At 36.2% G+C, this 18,489-nt stretch overlaps 1 protein-coding gene across 2 annotated transcripts in view; it reads left to right on the plus strand.

Annotated features, from left to right (window-relative positions):
• dhx40 (DEAH-box helicase 40) overlaps positions 1-18,037 on the plus strand; it is a 29,992-nt gene extending 11,955 nt beyond the window's left edge. Inside the window, 12 exon segments of one of the 2 annotated variants that reach the window (NM_001197226.2) lie at positions 492-623; positions 1,902-2,001; positions 2,175-2,261; positions 2,351-2,533; positions 3,455-3,535; positions 4,156-4,313; positions 5,730-5,844; positions 7,155-7,263; positions 8,479-8,573; positions 11,220-11,289; positions 13,172-13,400; positions 16,973-18,037. In NM_001197226.2, coding sequence (NP_001184155.2) covers positions 492-623; positions 1,902-2,001; positions 2,175-2,261; positions 2,351-2,533; positions 3,455-3,535; positions 4,156-4,313; positions 5,730-5,844; positions 7,155-7,263; positions 8,479-8,573; positions 11,220-11,289; positions 13,172-13,400; positions 16,973-17,100 — 1,487 coding nt within the window. In that variant the 3' untranslated portion in view covers positions 17,101-18,037. 2 annotated transcript variants of the gene reach the window in all.
• Positions 18,038-18,489: the final 452 nt, after the last annotated feature.

Consider the following 18,489-nt stretch of genomic DNA (forward strand, 5'->3'; position numbering starts at 1 on the left):
ATCAGACAGTAATAAACATACAGAACATGGTTTACTGCATTTTTTGATTTATGGCTTGCTTATGGGAATTATATGTGAGTGCAAAAAACAGTTAAATTATAACTAACTGGTCTTGTGTATCATTACTAAGCTTAAACTGTGTCTCGGTTTGATTTCCTGAAAATCTTTAACCAAAATTGCGTAGTGTTGCACAAATAAGATTGCTTAGATAGCAGCACACAGAAGGAAGAATATCAAAATCATTTGGTTACAACTTACAGCACAGGAACCACACACATGTATTTTCTTTTTTGTTTGTTTTGTTTACTTTTTTCCTGCACTTTAATACCCTAAATCTTCAGTTTAAATTGTATTTATACTGTGACCCAACATATTTAGCTTTGTTTCTCCCTTAAGGGTAGGTTACCAAACTATATTAATCTCCAAATTACATCCTTTTATTTTTTCATTTGTGCTACATTTTCTTATCTACCTTTTAAATTTCACTTTAGGCCAGGCTGAAATAGAGAGAGCATGCAATTTACTGTTCAAAAAAGCTGAGGGTATTGACTATCGGCATGATGTATATGACCGTTCTGTTGAAGGTCTGCTTATTCTACCTCTGTATGGGTCTATGCCAACAGGTAAGTAATTAAGGTAAGGCCAAAGCCTTCACAGGAATTATGAAGTAATATAACTAGAGGCAAAAAGTTCATCTAGCACTGGTAATCATTAGCAACCAATTAGATATTTGGTTACAAGTTACAAGCCCTTGCGCAATATTTTATAGTTGGTATAATGTTCCAAATGTCTCGTAATTAATATCTGCAGCTCCATTTACTGCAGTACATGCCTTCCCTAATTTTTCACAGGGCCACCAAGGCCTGGGTTTAAGGAATTGGCGAAATCATTAATATGCAGTGCAAAGTACAGTTTTTGGATACCAGTCCCCATCTTTTTTTTACCCACAGTGACGCATTTTTTCCCAGAATTTTCCCAAAAGAAAAAATGTGGCACACATTAAACTTTATGTAATAAGGTGGGATGAAAGTTAAAATTTACTGTGAACCTATTTTTGCACCATGTTGCTACAGTACTTATGTGACATAATTTAGGAATGACAAAAATGAAGGGACCAGTTGTGAAATATGATCTATAAATGGCTTGGGGGTCATTTATCCTGAATTGTACACTAATTGCATTATTTGGACTGCCTGCATCTCTGCCTATTTTCATTTGCAACAGATAATTGATACTTAAGGGTCACCATATTAATATGTTGGGGCAAGACTCCTCAACTCCTCTCTCATTCCCTCCTCACACGCTCGCATTCAAGACTTTGCAAGGGCTGCCCCCCTTCTCTGGAATTTGCTCCCACAAACTGTCAGACTTTCTCCCAATCTCTCTGCCTTCAAGAGATCTCTAAAAACACATTTATTCAGAGAAGCTTACCCTAATCTAGTTTAGCAACACCCTGTGCCACACCTCTCACAACTCTGGTCATGCCCATTCCCACACCTTGAGTCTCAACCCTTCTCCTTGTAGATTGTAAGCTCTTTTGGGCAGGGCCCTCTTCACCTCTTGTATCGGTTATTGATTGCTTTATATGTTACTCTGTATGTCCAATGTATGTAACCCACTTATTGTACAGCGCTGCGGAATATGTTGGCACTTTATAAATAATAAATTTTAATGTAATGTAATATTTGTGCAGTGTTGTGGTGGCTTATAGCTGGTATAGAATGTGTAGAATTTATAGTCTAGTCCTTTGTTGAGTTTATTTGTCTGCACTGCATTGCTTCTCTGTTATACTATCTGTTTTAGGCTTCCCTGCTATTGACTAGTGTGTCCCACTTCACACCATGCTATTGATGTTTGATTACAGTGGTTAGTTCAGTTGCCTGTTGGTTTTTCTTTTCCAGATCAACAGAAAAGAATATTTGTCCCACCTCCATCAGGCATAAGAAAATGTGTCCTGTCCACAAATATTGCTGCAACATCTGTAACCATTGAAGGAATAAGGTGTGACCTGCTTTAAAATGTTTTTGAATCTTTCAGTCATATTTTACATAATTTACAAGGGGGCCCAGGAAGCAACGTACAGTACTAGGGAAGTTATTGAAATTAGAAATGTCAGAATAGCTTCTATGGACTGATTATTCTTTAATAATGGTAGAATGATTTTTTTTCTTTAGGTATGTGATAGACAGCGGGTTTGTGAAGCAGTTAAACTACAACCCCAGAGCTGGACTGGATATTCTGGAAATTGTTCCTATCTCAAAGTATGTCACCAGGTGTAATGGTCTGATTATATAAAATATAATCAGGGACTTGTATTTTAAGCATTTGTGGAATTTTCTTTTTGGCAAAGGAGTGAAGCTGTGCAGAGAGCTGGAAGAGCAGGTAGAACTGCGCCTGGGAAGTGTTTTAGGATTTACAGTGAGGAATTTTGGGACAAATGTATGCCTGATCACATGATCCCTGATATTAAGAGAACCAGCCTAGCTTCTGTAATTTTGACCTTGAAGTGCCTGGATATCCATGATGTCATTAGGTAAGACAATTGTTAATTGCAAATATCTTATTCTTTGCCCATGTATTTTCTTGAGTAGTGTCCACCTAAAAGGACACTGTTGGTCATTGGTTGCTTACTATTAGCACTGTAGGTAAATGTTGCAGATTTACAGATTCAGTGTGTCCTAGAAAGAATCCCTACCCCTGTCTATGAAGATTTTCATTCCCTACCCCTGTAAAAAGCAGGCCAACAGCTGGATGGTATTGCCACCATACTTCACTGTTAGTATGGGTTTTTCATGCAATATGGACAGTGTTACAATTTGTTTCAAAGACAACGCTTTGCATTTTGGCCAAAAAGCCCTGTTTTTGTCTGAAATGAAAGAGGTTATTTGTTTTTTTTCAAACTCGCATGACAGAGTGGATAAACAGCATATAGCCCACTGAACCTGTCTGTCTAATGAAATAAGATAAAAAATGTTTAATGAAACCATGCATCTAAGGGCTTGGTAGGGCTTTATGAATATATTTAAGAGAATATTCTTAAATATTTTTTAAGTATTGATTAACTTTGCTATATGCATGTCAATGGAGAGTGCACTTAGGAGCAAATTATAGTGATTGCAAAACAAGTGAAGCTTTCCTGGTTTGCAGCCCATATTTCTGAAATAAGAGGAGAGCCAAGAGTGTGGTGAGCTCCACAATTCTTCTTTGTTTTGATGTAGTGAAGTATAGTGGTGGTAGCATCATGCGATGGGGATGGTTTTTATCAGCTTAGACATCTTATTAAATTGGAATACTGCAATACTGTTTAGTCAGGCCTGGCAGGTTATATGAGTGTCCAAGAACATGTCCACATATTTATAATAGGAATTTAGTTGTTTGTACAACCTAGTTTTCAATAGAATTTCATGACTGCCATATTCCTAAATTTTAGTATGTATTTCTGTGCCAAATTTAGATTTCCATATCTTGATCAGCCTGAAGAAAGACACATTTTAGAGGCACTTAAAAAGCTTTACCAGTGCAGTGCGATTGACAGGTAAGGATCTTTTTCTAATCCTAAAACATCATTATCTAAAAATAACTGCTAAAGAGTATGTCTAATGAAGGCAATGCAATTGACATCAGCAGTGAAGAAATGAGTGAAGATGAAAAGTTCCAAAAAGCTTAAAATAATTCCTTTTTTTTTTTTTTGTACCTTTCGAAGGCACATTTAATTACCTGGGGTTGAATCATTAACATATGTGTTAAATTGTGCCAGTGTAGTTACCCAATAATCAGTTACTTCTGATCAGACTACTACAAGTTAGAAAATAAAAGTAAGGATGTGCCTGGTTCTGTGTGAAGCTGCTGTAGTGGAATTTAACACTTATATTACTCTTTTTCACTATAAAACATTTTTATCAAAGGTAACATTAATGTAAAAAATTAGCATTGTTGAAAAATTTCAATTTAATTTATTATCAAAATTCAGGTGGAAATCTCCCTATTAAGGTATCTAGCACATTAATCTGGGCAGGAAGTGCATAAAACAAATTACATTCAGAAACAAAGATGGATTAGACTCTAATTTCATTTTGCCAAAAACTTAAAAAAGAAATCTTTTCTTACTGATTAAACAGTATTTTTTCACTGATTTTTTTCTGTTCTGTACCCAAGAACTGGCTGTGTAACAAAGCTGGGGCATTTCATAATAGAATTCCCTCTGTCTCCCAATCTGGCTTGTGCCGTTATCAAAGCAACATCTTTTGGATGTGAAGATCTTCTGCTTCCAGTGGCTGCAATGCTTTCAGTTGAACATGTGTTCATACAGTCTGGTAATATATCTAACTTTCTTTCTAAAGTTATCCAATATATTTTACATGTCTTGCCCCAAGGTATGCAGAAAAATGAAACACTTTTTCACATTTCTTGCAGATTAACTAGTGTAGGTGGCTTAAGCAATAAATACAGCCAGTGAACACTCCAGTACAATTTAATAATGTATAGGATATATGTTATGCTTATGCAATGTATTGGATGAAAAAAAAATCTGATTTAGTGGACTTAGGTGAGCTGTACAGATACAAACAAAGGGCTTACCTAGCAAAACTTGTACAGGTTAGGACTAGAAGAGGATGGTTTATATTTATGGATTAGATATCCCCAACAACTCCCAGTTTATTACACACTTATCCCAGTTTCCTAAAACAGTTGATGAGAACCCCTAAATGGCAATTATTCTGAATGCCGTTTTAATTCTCAAAAACGGTATCACCCTACATAGGTAGGGTAAAGATGGATACCTCCTTCCACATTGTAGGTTAAAGGGACCCACACTGTATTTTGTAGAATCCCCCCAATAAAGGTTTAAATCTTGGTTTATATAAGGCCAAATGTAGTTCAGACCTCAAAAAACAAGACCCGTTATCCAGAATGTTAGGGACCAAGGGTATTCCGGATAAGGGGTCTCTCCGTAATTTGGATCTTTATACCTTAAATCAATAAAACATTAAATAAACCCAATAGGATTGTTTTGCATCAAATAAGGATAATTTATATCTTAGTTGGGATCAATTACAAGGTACTACTTTATTACCACAGAGAAAAAGGAAATCAGTTTTAAAATTCTGAATTATTTGATTAAAATGGAGTCTATGGGAGACGGGCATTCTGTAATTCGGAGGTTTCTGGATAAGGGTTCCCATACCTGTACAAGAAAAATTGACATGAAATATTGTATAATTGTTTAAATCATTATAAAAGGACAAATTGGAGCTTTTGCAGACAGATTTTTTGTGCATGTTATCTATAGCAGTACTTTTTAAATAGGTAAAAATATCTGTTACTCTTTGTTGTTTGAGTTGTTGAGTTGTTTATAGTGTTAATTAGGTTTGTTTGACTGTTGTAATATTGGATTATACATAATCCAATTAACTTTTTGTGGACGAAAAAGTATTTAGAATTGTCTTTCTTTTCCAATATAGTGTAACATCAGACTTAATAGGTTGCTGTGTTTATCCAGTGTATTTTCTGTAGCAGTATCGGAAGGCAAGTATTTATATCTGGATATTTGATCTCCATTCTGCTTACATGGTATACATTCATAATACAGCCTGAGATGCATTTTAGGAATCATTAATCATTCATAACAGGAGGCAAAAAAACAGTAGGTTTTACATTTCTTTCTGCCCCACCTAGAACATGTGAGCAAACTGCAGTCTTCTCTGCTTTCATTTTTTTATTCTACTCAGGACAGTCACAAAAACAAAAGGAGGCTGGGCTAGGACATGAAGAACTATCCCAATTGGCTGGTGGCTGCAATGACTTTGCTACTTTGCTTTACATATTTGAGCAGTGCAAAGCCAGGTAAGATGAGATAAGAGCACTTGTGCTATTTTTTTCACACAACACATTGTAAAGCAGGCCCTGTGACTGGTGGCCCAGGAATGTAGAGAGACCAAAGTTTGTGTATTTTATTAGCAAATTCAGGATATATTCCCAAATATATTAACTAGATAAACATTTGGACTTTTGGTGGGCCTTAAAAAGATTTTGCTGATTAAAAACTGACTCTAAATGGTCTTTGGTAGCCTTGATTGCATAATAGTTGTGTTTTTATTAGGTAATGACCTGTAATTGTAAATTGTAAAAAAAAAAAAATGAAAATATAAAATAGGTGAAGAAAAACAGAAATGTCACGTTTTAGTTAAGAAATGTTATTTGTTCTCATCAGAGCTTTGGTAACGAATGATATATGCACTCCAACATTTATGCAGTATGAGAAGTCATGTTTATTTATTCAGAGCCAGTACCCCACACTAAACACTGTCAGTTGTCTGACACTTATAGGGTAAGACTTTGGATACATTGTGGCTTATATCTTAAGTTCCACTGAGATTCATGTACTTTTTATTGATGTATTGTTACAGCAATATTGTCTTTTACATTTCTGCTTTCTACAATTCCGCTTCACTGACATATTGCCTAACAATGACTGGTTTAGGAAATTTAAACACTAATATAGCCAAATTTACATTTAAGGTGTTGTTTGAACTACCAGCTAAAAACAAAAATACTTCTTTATAAAATAGGTTACAAAGTAAGGTCATCTTTGATAGTATCCTTTTCAAATACTGCAGCGTATTTACTGTATTTTAGTGGTGTGTCATCTTGTGGGTATCAGTGGATCTGAGTACTCTTCTTCAAGGTAGAAGTATGACCAATTGCTTTCTGGGTACAAGGTAGTGCCCAATGTCAGTATTAAACATCAACTTACCAGTCAAGTTTATCTTCCTATGTCTGGGGAATAACTGCTAGTTCCGTTGAGCTTTCCATTGATGTCAACGGTAATGACCCCCTGGCAAGTATTTTTACCCTGGTGACATATTTGTAAGTTGCAAACATTGCTTCCTTAAAATGTTCCCCTACTGCAAGACAATAATACATCAAACAACATTTCAGAATGGAATCATGGTTTCATTATCTGTGGGCTGCAAGTCAGACAACATTGTTTCCTTCTTGAGTTACCAGCAACAATTTTAACATATATTAAAGATAAACACTATGGATAAGAAGAGGCTTTTTTCTATTGATGAAATATCCCACCAGAAACAGTATTATATAATGGAAATTTAGAAACGCTACTTTATGTTACTATATATAATTTTCTTTACCAGCCCAAAACCTGCATCATGGTGTCATGAAAATGGAATTCACTGGAGAGCTTTAAAATCTGCACTGAATGTGGAAAAACAGCTTAAAGAGATTACAAACAGACTAAAACAGGTATAATGTATTTTCAACTTTTGAGCAGAAGTGGATGTAGAACTGTAAAAATATACAGTTAATGACAGCGGAATCTTCTTTCAGTGTTCTATTATATATACTTTATATGTTAGAGGGAATTCTTTATCCAGAGAAAAGGTTTTACCTCAATTTGCTGCTGCACGGCCCCTTACTCATTGACTTCTGGGTGGGCCTCCTAACTTGCATGTGCAAATGGTACCAGCACAGTTTTCATGTATATGTTTATTTATATAGCCATAGTTTTCAAAGCTAAAATAATATATAAACATGTAATATTTATCACAGATAAAAACTCAGGAGAGCACAGGAATGGGGACAGTAACATAGTGTGGGAATAGTTTCAGCAGCTATATCCCTTACACAAACACATCGTTCAGGGCCTTAGTTGCCCTTTAACTCCAGGAAACATACTACTTATGTTGGTAACATGTATTAAAAAAAGGGTTCTGGAATGTGAACTCTTCATCTCTGTTGGTTAGGCTACCTAAATCTGAAACCAATAAGGTGTGGACCCATTCTGCTCTCTTTCCATTAACACCAAATATTAATAAATAATAAATGCATATTTGTCCCTCTGTAGGCTAGCTCACAAATATTTAGCCTATTTCATGGTCATTCCCTATTTCTGTATGGAAACAAAGACACTTGATAGATGGAATAATAGAGTATATTATGTAGAGAGAAGAGACTAGGATAATAAAGAGTTTGAGGTAGAAAAGTAGAAATTGAAGTTCTGAGTGTGGGCCCATGGTCCAGGATTTTCTGGTAGGTGCCTGCCATCTCAGTCCGACACTGACTTGTAGAATTAGGCACTGGCAGCAGTCCTCCAAAATGAACATTCTTGCCACATCTCCACCTGCAGTGACTCCCAATGCCTATACAAAAACCTAGTGCTTGCTATCTTTGACTCCTTTTTATTTGTAGGGATGTAACAGCAGGACTTATGAATGGTTATGCAAAGCAGAGTCAAAAGCAAGAACTAAAACAGGTGCAGTGGGTATGCAAATAGCCAGTGGTTTTCCTGATTTTATGCATTACAAACACTGCAGAAATGCTGAACTATTTCAAATGGAATGAATGCTTGTGTGCAGGCTGAACTTAAGGAACTAATGTATTTTTTAGTCCCATGTCATGTAGGGCTTAGGGTTTTAAAGTAAGTATAAGTAATTTTGTTTTGTATTTTATGTTCTTTAGAATAAGGACTTTCCAGTGGAAAAGTTTGATGGTCCCAGAAATGAGATGCTCAGGCGCTGTCTTTGTGCTGGTTACTTCTCCAATGTAGCTAGAAGGTAAAAAAGGGCCTTTATAACAGTTTTACTATACCCCTTTTTGATGTACTACCGTATGTGCAGACCCAAAATTTTATATTAAATACAACACCTGAAGTAGTTGGTGCCATTTAATTTAATTGACCCCCCCTCCCACCCCAGAAAGAAGGGACAGTTCAGGTAGCTACGTGCTATTTACCACAAACAGTTTTAGTGCCATCAAGACATTAAAACTTTAAAACTTTTATTCTGCCAATAAAAATATTGATAATTCCTCCATTGCATCAGTCACTGGCATGGCACTGGGTCGTGCCCATAAAAAACATTTAAAATTATATAGGAGTTGCTTAAAAATAAATTCAGATAGGTTCCCCACTGCCAACCATTATCATTCCCTCAATCTGCCAAACCATTTAGTTCTGCCTGTCTCTATATGGACTAGAGGGGGCTAATCACAACTCAAAGTAGCAGCCCCACGCATTTCACCACTCACAGGTTTTCATCAGGGGCACTCCAGTGACTGATGCAATAGTGGAATAAAACACCAAAAACCAATAAGAAATTAGCTTTGAACAGCTTACTGCAAGTTATAGACATATGATTGGTTGCTATGGTTAAAGCTGGCCATACACGTGGCGATCTGACGATGTTTCGTGCGACCATCGGTCGCACGAAACATCGTCAGATCCGCCACATACCATTCAGGGCTGAATCGGCAGGTAAGGAGGTAGAAACAATAGGATTTCTACCTCCTTCTGCCGATTCAGCGCTGAAGGGAGATTTTGGTCAGGCGCCTTCTATGGCGCCCGATCAAAATTTTCAAACTGGTCCGATCGGCGAGTCGGCCGATATCAGCAGCTTCCTGCGATATCGGTCGACTCACCGACATACCATACACGCACCGAATATCGTACGAAACGAGGTTTCGTACGATATTATCGGTGTGTGTATGGCCACCTTAACTGCCCTTGTGATTGGCACTGCCATATGACTAATGAACTGCCTTTACATGCAATATAAAAGTAAAAGGGCCAATGATAATTGCCTAATTTTTTTTTTTAATAGTCAACTTAATTTTCTTATTAACAAGGGAATGATAGAAGGAAGAAAGTGAAAAGGAGGGAGGAAAAAGGGGGGGGAGTAGGGAATGGAGAGCATATTATGGTGCTTTAGACAGTTGTTGCTGGAAACTCCAGCTATGGGTTCCAAATCTTCTCAAACTTTAGTGGGCATCCTCTGGCTAGATATGTTGATAATTACCTAATTTTAATTTAATATTTTTTTTCTTTCTTAATTGTTGTTCATATAAGTTTAATAAGGTTTTGTAGTTCCGGGGTTAAACAAGTGATATTGTTTCCATTGTGTGGCTGAAAGCTGAGCAATGGACTGTATGCGGTAGTGCAAAGGTTACACTGTATATTGCAGATAATTTACTTGGTTCTACGATTCCCTGGTTATCTGCTATTAATAGCTGAAAGTATAATGGATGTCACAGATTCTTCACAGATCTTTTTTCCTGTAGTTTTAACATACATTTGAAGTATACGTTTAGTTATGTTTAAAGGGTTTCTAAGAAAATTTTGAACTGGCGTGGGTGGCCTGTTCTAGTTTTGTTTGTCACTGGACAAGGCACTAGAATACTTTGATATGGAAATGACTTGCTAATCTCCTTCAGTGCAAAATGTTTAATCATTAACTGGGTATATACCTAATGTGTAATGTCACTAATTGCTTTGGTTTTATGCAGCCACTTAGAATTTGATATCATTTTCTCAAAACAGTGTTCTGCAGAAGACTGACTACAAGTGGTGAAGGCCCCTTAGTCCTCATATTCATAACCTTTTTTTGACTGGAATTAAATTCTAAGGACCCTTTACTAACTGTTCCTGGCCGGTCAAGAAAACCTGCACTGTAAGCGATCATAACCTGGTATAAATTACATGCATCATTTGATGGATTTAACAGATCCATACAGTAAAAACTAAATAATATTATATGGCTGTACTTGCCGCACCACATTATTGAGTTAAAAGCTGTAACAAAAGTCCCTTGTAACTTGGCAATGTCCATAATATAATATAATATAATATAAAATACTTTTCAGTCACTTTGAATCCATTACAACAGTAATCTCTTTTTACATTTCCTAATGCAGTATAGTCAGGTGTTATTCCTTGGATACAAACCCTCCACCTGACAACATATGTGGTTGCTTATGACTCTGTATGAACCTAGGAACAAGCTTAGTAGCTACACATCCTGCAACTGTGTGCTTTTTCAACTCAACCTATCATATAGATTGGTGTTCTGAACCTTTCCTAGGGGTGGGTAAGAGTTAACACCAAAACATCTTTAAAAAGAAATAAATGTGATGTTTTTATTTATACTGGCTTTTTGTTATCTTCTTATGTATCACACTGTTGGGTGTTAGCTGATTTAGCTCACCAGTCATTACTTAGTTTTCTTTTAGGGATCTGTTTTTAATTACATTTATCATAAAACAGGGTGTGGTCTGTTCTGAAAATCAGAAATAAACCTGAGATATGGATCTTGCATGTAAGAGAGTCTTTTCAGTCTGGTTTCATACATAATTTTGCTGTGATTATCCATGAAATATCAGAGAATTAGTTCCAGTATAATGTAAATGGTTGAGATTTTACTTCACAGGTCTGTGGGACGTACCTTCTGCACAATGGATGGACATGGCAGCATGATACACATCCATCCTTCATCTGCCGTAAGTGTTACTATATTTACAGTCCCTTGAGAAATTGGGGACTGAAACATTTGACAATAAAATGTATTGTTTTGGACAAGGCCCTCATTACCATTTGTATTGGTTATCGGTTGGTTTTTATATGCATTCTTTAATGTATAAACATTTGTTGTAAAGAATTTTTCAGAATATAAGGTTTGTATGATGTGCGCTATGATGTCACGAATACCACTGACTGACTGAGAACCTAAAGGATAAACCTAAACTGCTGGCTTCTATTTACATATAAACAGATCACAAGCTGCATTCTAGGACTAAGTATTGTCTGTAATATAAATATTAAATTAGTAGGGCAGTCACAACCACACGCATTGACTCATGTCATGTATATAATGTTTATTTATTCTCCCTCTTTTGTATTTATTCATTGGTTTGGTTTATTCTTTAATATTAACATAGGTTAAACCCTTTAAGCGCCAGCAGAATTTTACATTTCATTTGCACTTAGTGCCAGCTATTTCTGTGTAATGCTACCTCTCCTATAACATACTGTACTCTAGATATTGTTTAAAAATGTATATTTCTTATCATATAGGGATCTATATATCTGGTACTAATTTTATTTTATGCACAGAAGTACAACTGTTTAAAATAAATAAATACATAAAAAACCCTTACCTAAACACAGTTGTATGGAGATTTCTAACTTCATAGATCAAAATCTCCAAGCAGAACACTACCACATTTTTAAAGCACTGCTCCAGAAATTGGTATATTTTACATTACAATACTTTTAAACCATGAAATTATTTAGAAAGTACATTCTGATGAATCTAAAATGGGTAAATCTGTCCCAATCTGCAATGCTTTGCTAAATTTAGCATGTTATAAAAATGGAAATTTTGCAAAATCACATTTTGCAGTAGAACACATTTAAATAAACACATTTACTGCAAAAATAAGCACCATGTAAGCATTTTATGTGTTGCAAGACCCCCTAGCAGTGAGAAGTACGCATATTGCAAACCCAAAATTGAAAATATGCCTTTCTACTCCAAACTACCAAACTACAAAGCAATGCTAAGCTTAATGATTAAAGATTTTTATAAAATTTCTGAAAATCATTATACAGCATCATATGTCCAACGAATCCTTCCATGCAAAGATAAAACATCCTAACATGAACACCAGGGGTCTTTTAACATGAACAAAAAGCAGGGAATCGTGAACAATGCATAAATGAAAGAAATACATTTTTCTGCTTAGTTAGATCAGTGGTCAGAATTGCAGTTTCTGTAGTTTTTATGTTTTATGAAAGTTTTACTGGTACAAACACACTATGCAGAGCTGAAAATGCAATCGCTAAAATGCAAGAAGTTTACTAAAAATGCTATAAAATCAACAAAATATATTACAAAGTGCAATTTGCCATTATGCTATGGAAATGAAACAATTTTTTAGTGTGTATGTACACTTGGTGAAGTTTTGTTGTGTGTATGTTTGTGTGTGTTACACAGTGTTCTAGTGTATACAGTGTGTGTGAGATTAACTTGGGGCAGGCAACCTGCAGAAAGGGGTGGGTGACGCAGGGTGTGAAGACAAGAGTAGTTGCATGGTTAAATGTTTTGTGCTGTTGTCTAGGCCGCAATTGTTTCTCACCTTTGCTTGCTGCCTACAGACAGGGTAACAAAGGAACAGTTTTAAAAGCCACTCTCCTGAATGAAAGTGCATAACGTAGAATCTACTTTCTGTGGCACATAAGAAGTTAAAAGCAAGGGCACTTATAAACCAAATGCAATTCAAAGGCAACTATTCATATAATGTACAGTCAGGGTATGTTATATATATATATTGTATATTATGATAAGTCGTTTCACACAGATTGCCTTTTTGTTCTTTTAAGTTATTTGGGAAGGAATCTGAGCTGGAATGGATTCTCTTTCACAATGTCTTGGTCACATCTAAAATATTTGTCAGAACAGTGTGTCCTATACGCTACGAATGGGTGAAAGACCTGCTGCCAAAATTACATGATATTGATGCCTATGAATTAAGCAATGTTGCCAGAGAAGAGGTAACTGCTGAAGAAATAATCAAATGGGAGTCCAAGGGAGAAACAAAACATTGTAATGGTGAGATTTTTTCTTTCTTTTTGTTTTTTGAGAAAAGGTATGCTTTCATTTTAAGAGACCTGTGAAAATAAAGTGGTTACAGTGGCAGAACTACCAGGGGGCTGTGTTTTCAAATATACCAGGGCATGCCCCTGGTATTGGGCTGTTGGGAGGGTTCTGGGTTTTATCTAGCTATTGCTAAGGAGGATGCATATGGGGCAGGAGTAGCAGGGCTCATTACAACTGTTGCACCTGGGCTTATAGGGCCATAGTTACATTACTGAGTGGTGAGAAGCTTTATTTATAAACAAACTACTCCCTTCCCTAAGATGAAGCATTTGTTCCGCTTTGAGATAAGAAGTATTTCATTGCACAGAGGACTTCTAACTGTACTGGGGATTGGTTTCTCTCCACAGAAAATTCTTAATAAAATCAACAGGCAAAGAAGTATGTTCAGCACAAGCCCTATTTAGCAGCTTGCTATCTTACTACATGTTTAAAGGAGCTGTTCACCTTTAATATAACTTTAGGTATGATGTAGACAGTGATATTGTGGGGCAATTTGCAGTTGGTCCTCATTTTTTATGTTTTTTTTAACTTTTTGTTCAGCAACTACAGTTGGGAATGTTAGCAGCTATGTGGTTGGTAGGGTCCACTTTGCACGAGCAACCAGGCAGTGGTGTGAATGAAAGTCTTGAAGATGCAAAGGAAAGGCCTGAAGACATGTAATATAAAGCAACAATAAATATGTATTATAACAGAGTAATAGATTTTGGCTGCTTGGCTCCTGGGGTCAGTGACCCCCTTATTAAAATCACTTTCTTTAACATTTTCTAGAGCAAATCTTTTAGACAAACACCCTGTGGTATAATCAACTGAGGCTATTAGGTTTCCTGAACAGTAAAATAATTTTATATTCTTAAGGTCCTTTTTTTGCAAACAACTTTTAATAGTCTCCGCATTTTTAATTTGCATACCCCAAATTTCCCATATTTTGTGAAGTAGTAGTATCTGTGTCCAGGGGGGCGGTAGGCAAATAAAATATAGCAACTGAAACTAAAAAGTGTAATGAATGGAATAAAATGGCAATGGAAAGAAAAGGCAAGGGGTGACTCTAAAGTTAAAAAGAAAGGATGGTGGTAAATGTAGGGAAAGTAGAGAGCAGAAAAAAAATGTAACAGGGAGCAAGAAATAGGAGGGAAAGAGAGTGAAATGTGGGCAAGGAGAACAAATAAAAACAATTAAATAACATCATTTTTGTGTTGGGTGGTTGACCAGTAGCAAAGTTTTTAAATAATAAATAGGTTGTATCATGTTTGTATTTATTTTGAACATTTCAAGGTACCTTCCTGAACTAATGGATTAGTAAGCTGTTATTTACTTAGTTTTGTGTCAGTGGGAAGCTAGCCCAAATCTGTGCACAGGACTCCATGCCAGCAAGCCCAGCCCAAGCTGGCAGATGGAACTGGGAGTTGCAGTATTGTGACATCTGGGATGCTGATATATCATTGTTTTTACTCTTTTTTTCCTTTAGGAGCAGTAAATCAATTAGAAATAAGCACAGCTGGTTAATTAAGCTTTGTAAAAAAAATAAAATAATAAATAACATGGAAGTAGAGAATATTGATTACTGTGAAGGACAGGGTCTTGCTCTGTGTGTTCCTTCTCCCTGCTATTTATTGTTAAGCTTCTAGAATTATATAGGTCAAGAACCAATAGAGCAAGATTGAGAGCAGACTTATGGTGAAAAGCATATTTTTTGCAACCTTTTATGGTGTGGTGTGAACTTACACAAATGCAATATCTCTGCACACAATTAAAGGAAAACTATACCCCCAGAACAAATACTTAACCAACAGTTTATATTATGTTAAGTTACCTATTAAAGAATCTTGCTGAACTAGAATATATACAGGTATATCAATAAATATTGCCCTTTTACAGCCTTTCCCTTGAGTCACTATTTAGTGATGGTCTGTGTGCTCCCTCAGAGATCACATGACAGGAAATAATGCAGCTCTAACTGTAACAGGAAGTAGTGTGGGAGTAAAAGACAGAACTCTGTCCATTCATTGGCTGATGTGGCCTAGCATGTATGTGTGCCTTGGCTTGTTTGTGTGCACTGTGAATCCTATGATCTCAGGGGGTGGCCCATAATTCTTAAAATGGCAATTTTCTATTTAGGAGTACCCAATAGCACATACTGCTATATTTTTATGAAGATGGTTTATTTAGATGGAGCAGGGTTTTACATATGCGCTTGTTTATGCAATATATTTTTTTATAGAGACCTACATTGTTTGGGGTATAGTTTTCCTTTAATAACTACATCCATTTCTGTCCAGTTCCAAGAAGTGTCCTGATTCTTCACTATACCATTGATTTATGGGCCAGCCATCATCTTCCACTACCAAGAGAAATATGAAGTGGCTACAAGAGTAAATAAGGGATTGTGTCTTTGCATAGTGGGGGCAGTGGCTCCTAGGTTCAGTTCCAGCCTGGGAACTATTGCACTATTTACAAGGAGTTTGTATGATATCATTGGGTCCCTCTTCTGGGTTTCTCTCCACACTCTATGAACATACAGGCAGGTTAACTGGTTCCTGATAAAATCGACCATAAATGTGAATGTGATAGGGAATTTATAATCTCCCTGGAGGCAGGGACTGACGTGAATGATATATAATCTCTGTAAAGCACTGCGGAATATGTCATTGGAAAAAATTCCAAAAGGAAAAGGAATGTGTAACATACAGGTATATTCATTACACAGGCCCAATGTATATGAGGGAGAAGTAATCCCCTCTTAAACAGATGGGTTTCATTTTTTTTTTCCTTGTCATATGTGTAAATTAAATGTGGTGAAAAAATTAGTAATGACTAATATAAAATCCTATGAAGAATTATTTATAAACGTGTTTAAAAACCTCCCGTGTTTCATTATTTATAAAGCAAGCCAATCACTTCAGAAGCCAAGCTTACTGCATCCCACAGAGGGTTTGTAAAATTACATCAGTGCTGATTAAAATGTGGTTAGTGTGTTATTTTCCTATATATTAAGCAAAAAAATCTTTTGTACATCAAAGTGATCTAAGACTGCGTTTTTATCACCCAGACCGCACACACTATAATTAGTTGTGTTGTGTTGCCTATGTGAGAACACATTTGTAGGAAGGTGAATAAAAATATAGTTGGTAAAGTGGGCGGGTCTTCCAATCATCACTATATCACTTTGCGCGCTGGCTGGGGGCAACAAAATATCGTAATTCTACTGGCAAGGATACAAGTATTCCAGTTCTATGCTATTGACAGGTATTTCTGGCTGATCTTGACCAGGCAACAAAATGCCCCAAGTGCCACTGGGAATTGGCCACCATTTGTCTTTTGTATGGGGAGCAAAGAGGCCACTCTGACCTGACCAGATGTGCATAGGTAATTTCAAATTGACTTCAATGTACCAGCCAATGGTTTCCTTAAATGCACTTTTATAGAGCATTTTCTCTTCCTGCTTAAACAAAGCAGAGGTGTATTTGATATTTAAGAAGTAATTTTAGCTTTTGCCTGTTTCTAATATACTGTATTGTTATTTGCAGATGGAATAGAAGAAGCCCTTAACAAAATAAAGAAAAGAAATGATGATAAATCCATATCAGATGCAAGGGCTCGATATTTACAAAGAAAGCAGCAGAAGTCTGAAATGCAGAGGACGGAGCCGAGCTGACAAATGTACAAATGCCAGAACATGTAGAAATGCAGAACATCTGCTCACACTGCTAAGTACAGAAGCTAAACCAGCCGGACATTGTTAATCCAGGGAACATCTTCATTCTGCAAATGGGAGATTTAGTACTGAAACACCTAGAGAGCTGAGGGTGGGCAGTCTTATGGGTGTAGCACTATTAAATATCACTGAAAATGCCTTGAACCAAATGTATATGATATCATGCATATCCGAACTAAGGAACTATTCTGTAATTTGTACAGTAAGGCTTTTAATGTATAATCTGTATGTGCAGACATGTCTGCTTGCATGTACTAAGGAGAAATCATTTTTAGCCTTTATTAACAAGCCTAATGAATACCATGGTATATATTTTCTAAAAAAAAAATCCAGTTCAGCCTTTGCAACAGTCTTATCAAATCTTTCTGTTATTTATGAACAATCAATTGCAAACTAAGACAAAAGGGCAGGCAAAGATACAGTTATAGGATATATTATCCAAAATATAGATATATATAATAGATCCCATACCTGTACTGGCAGAAAGGAAGTGCTATGCTGCAGACACTGCATTTACAAAAATGTTTAAAGGGGAAAATATTACAGATTGCCCTATTCTTACCAGGTATTTGGTCAGTCTTCATATTTATTCACTCATCTGTTCATGTTTTTTAATTGTAACTTAACCCTCAAGGCTAACTACCATAAGCAGACAGCTGTAGAACAAATAAAAAATTATTTGAAAACCACAAAAAGAAAAAGAATAATTGGAAATTTGTGAGCTCCCCTTTAAGGATATGCCTCTCTGGAGAAGTGAATCATAAGGGAGTGCTTTAAAGGAATAGTGTCATGAACCTTATGTTGTTTTTAATGCTGTTTTACACTGTGCTCTTTGTAAATAATTGATTCAGCTAAATAAAAGGCTATTCTTCAGACTAATCAATGTTTTTTTTTAAGTTTGACTAATTATATATGGGCAGTCATTTCAATTCATTATGCGCAATCCTGTGAGGTCCTTTGAGGCAGCTGCTCCCTCAGCCACCCCTACTGACAACCTGACATTGACAACTGATCATCATCTCCTCCCTTTGTAGCAGAGTGCGCATGCATTAGCCAGACAGACAATTTATAGATTATACTGTGTTTACAACTTACTGCTGCTCTCATATCTCACCGCCCCCAGTTAGCCAACCTGCAGTGTGGTTTGGTCAGCAGCAGCCAATTTTAGTGAGCACCATTGATTTCTGGGACTAAGAAGATGTACCGTGCTAGCCAGTCAAAATGTTTACAGGGTAACCCTTTTGAAATAAAAAATATCAAAAGTGGTATAAAGGTGATACCTTTATTGGCTAACTAAGATAATCATAGCAAGCTTTCAGATCATTCTAG

This window comes from Xenopus tropicalis, chromosome 2, assembly GCF_000004195.4.
Source record: "Xenopus tropicalis strain Nigerian chromosome 2, UCB_Xtro_10.0, whole genome shotgun sequence".
Classification (NCBI taxonomy): domain Eukaryota; kingdom Metazoa; phylum Chordata; class Amphibia; order Anura; family Pipidae; genus Xenopus; species Xenopus tropicalis.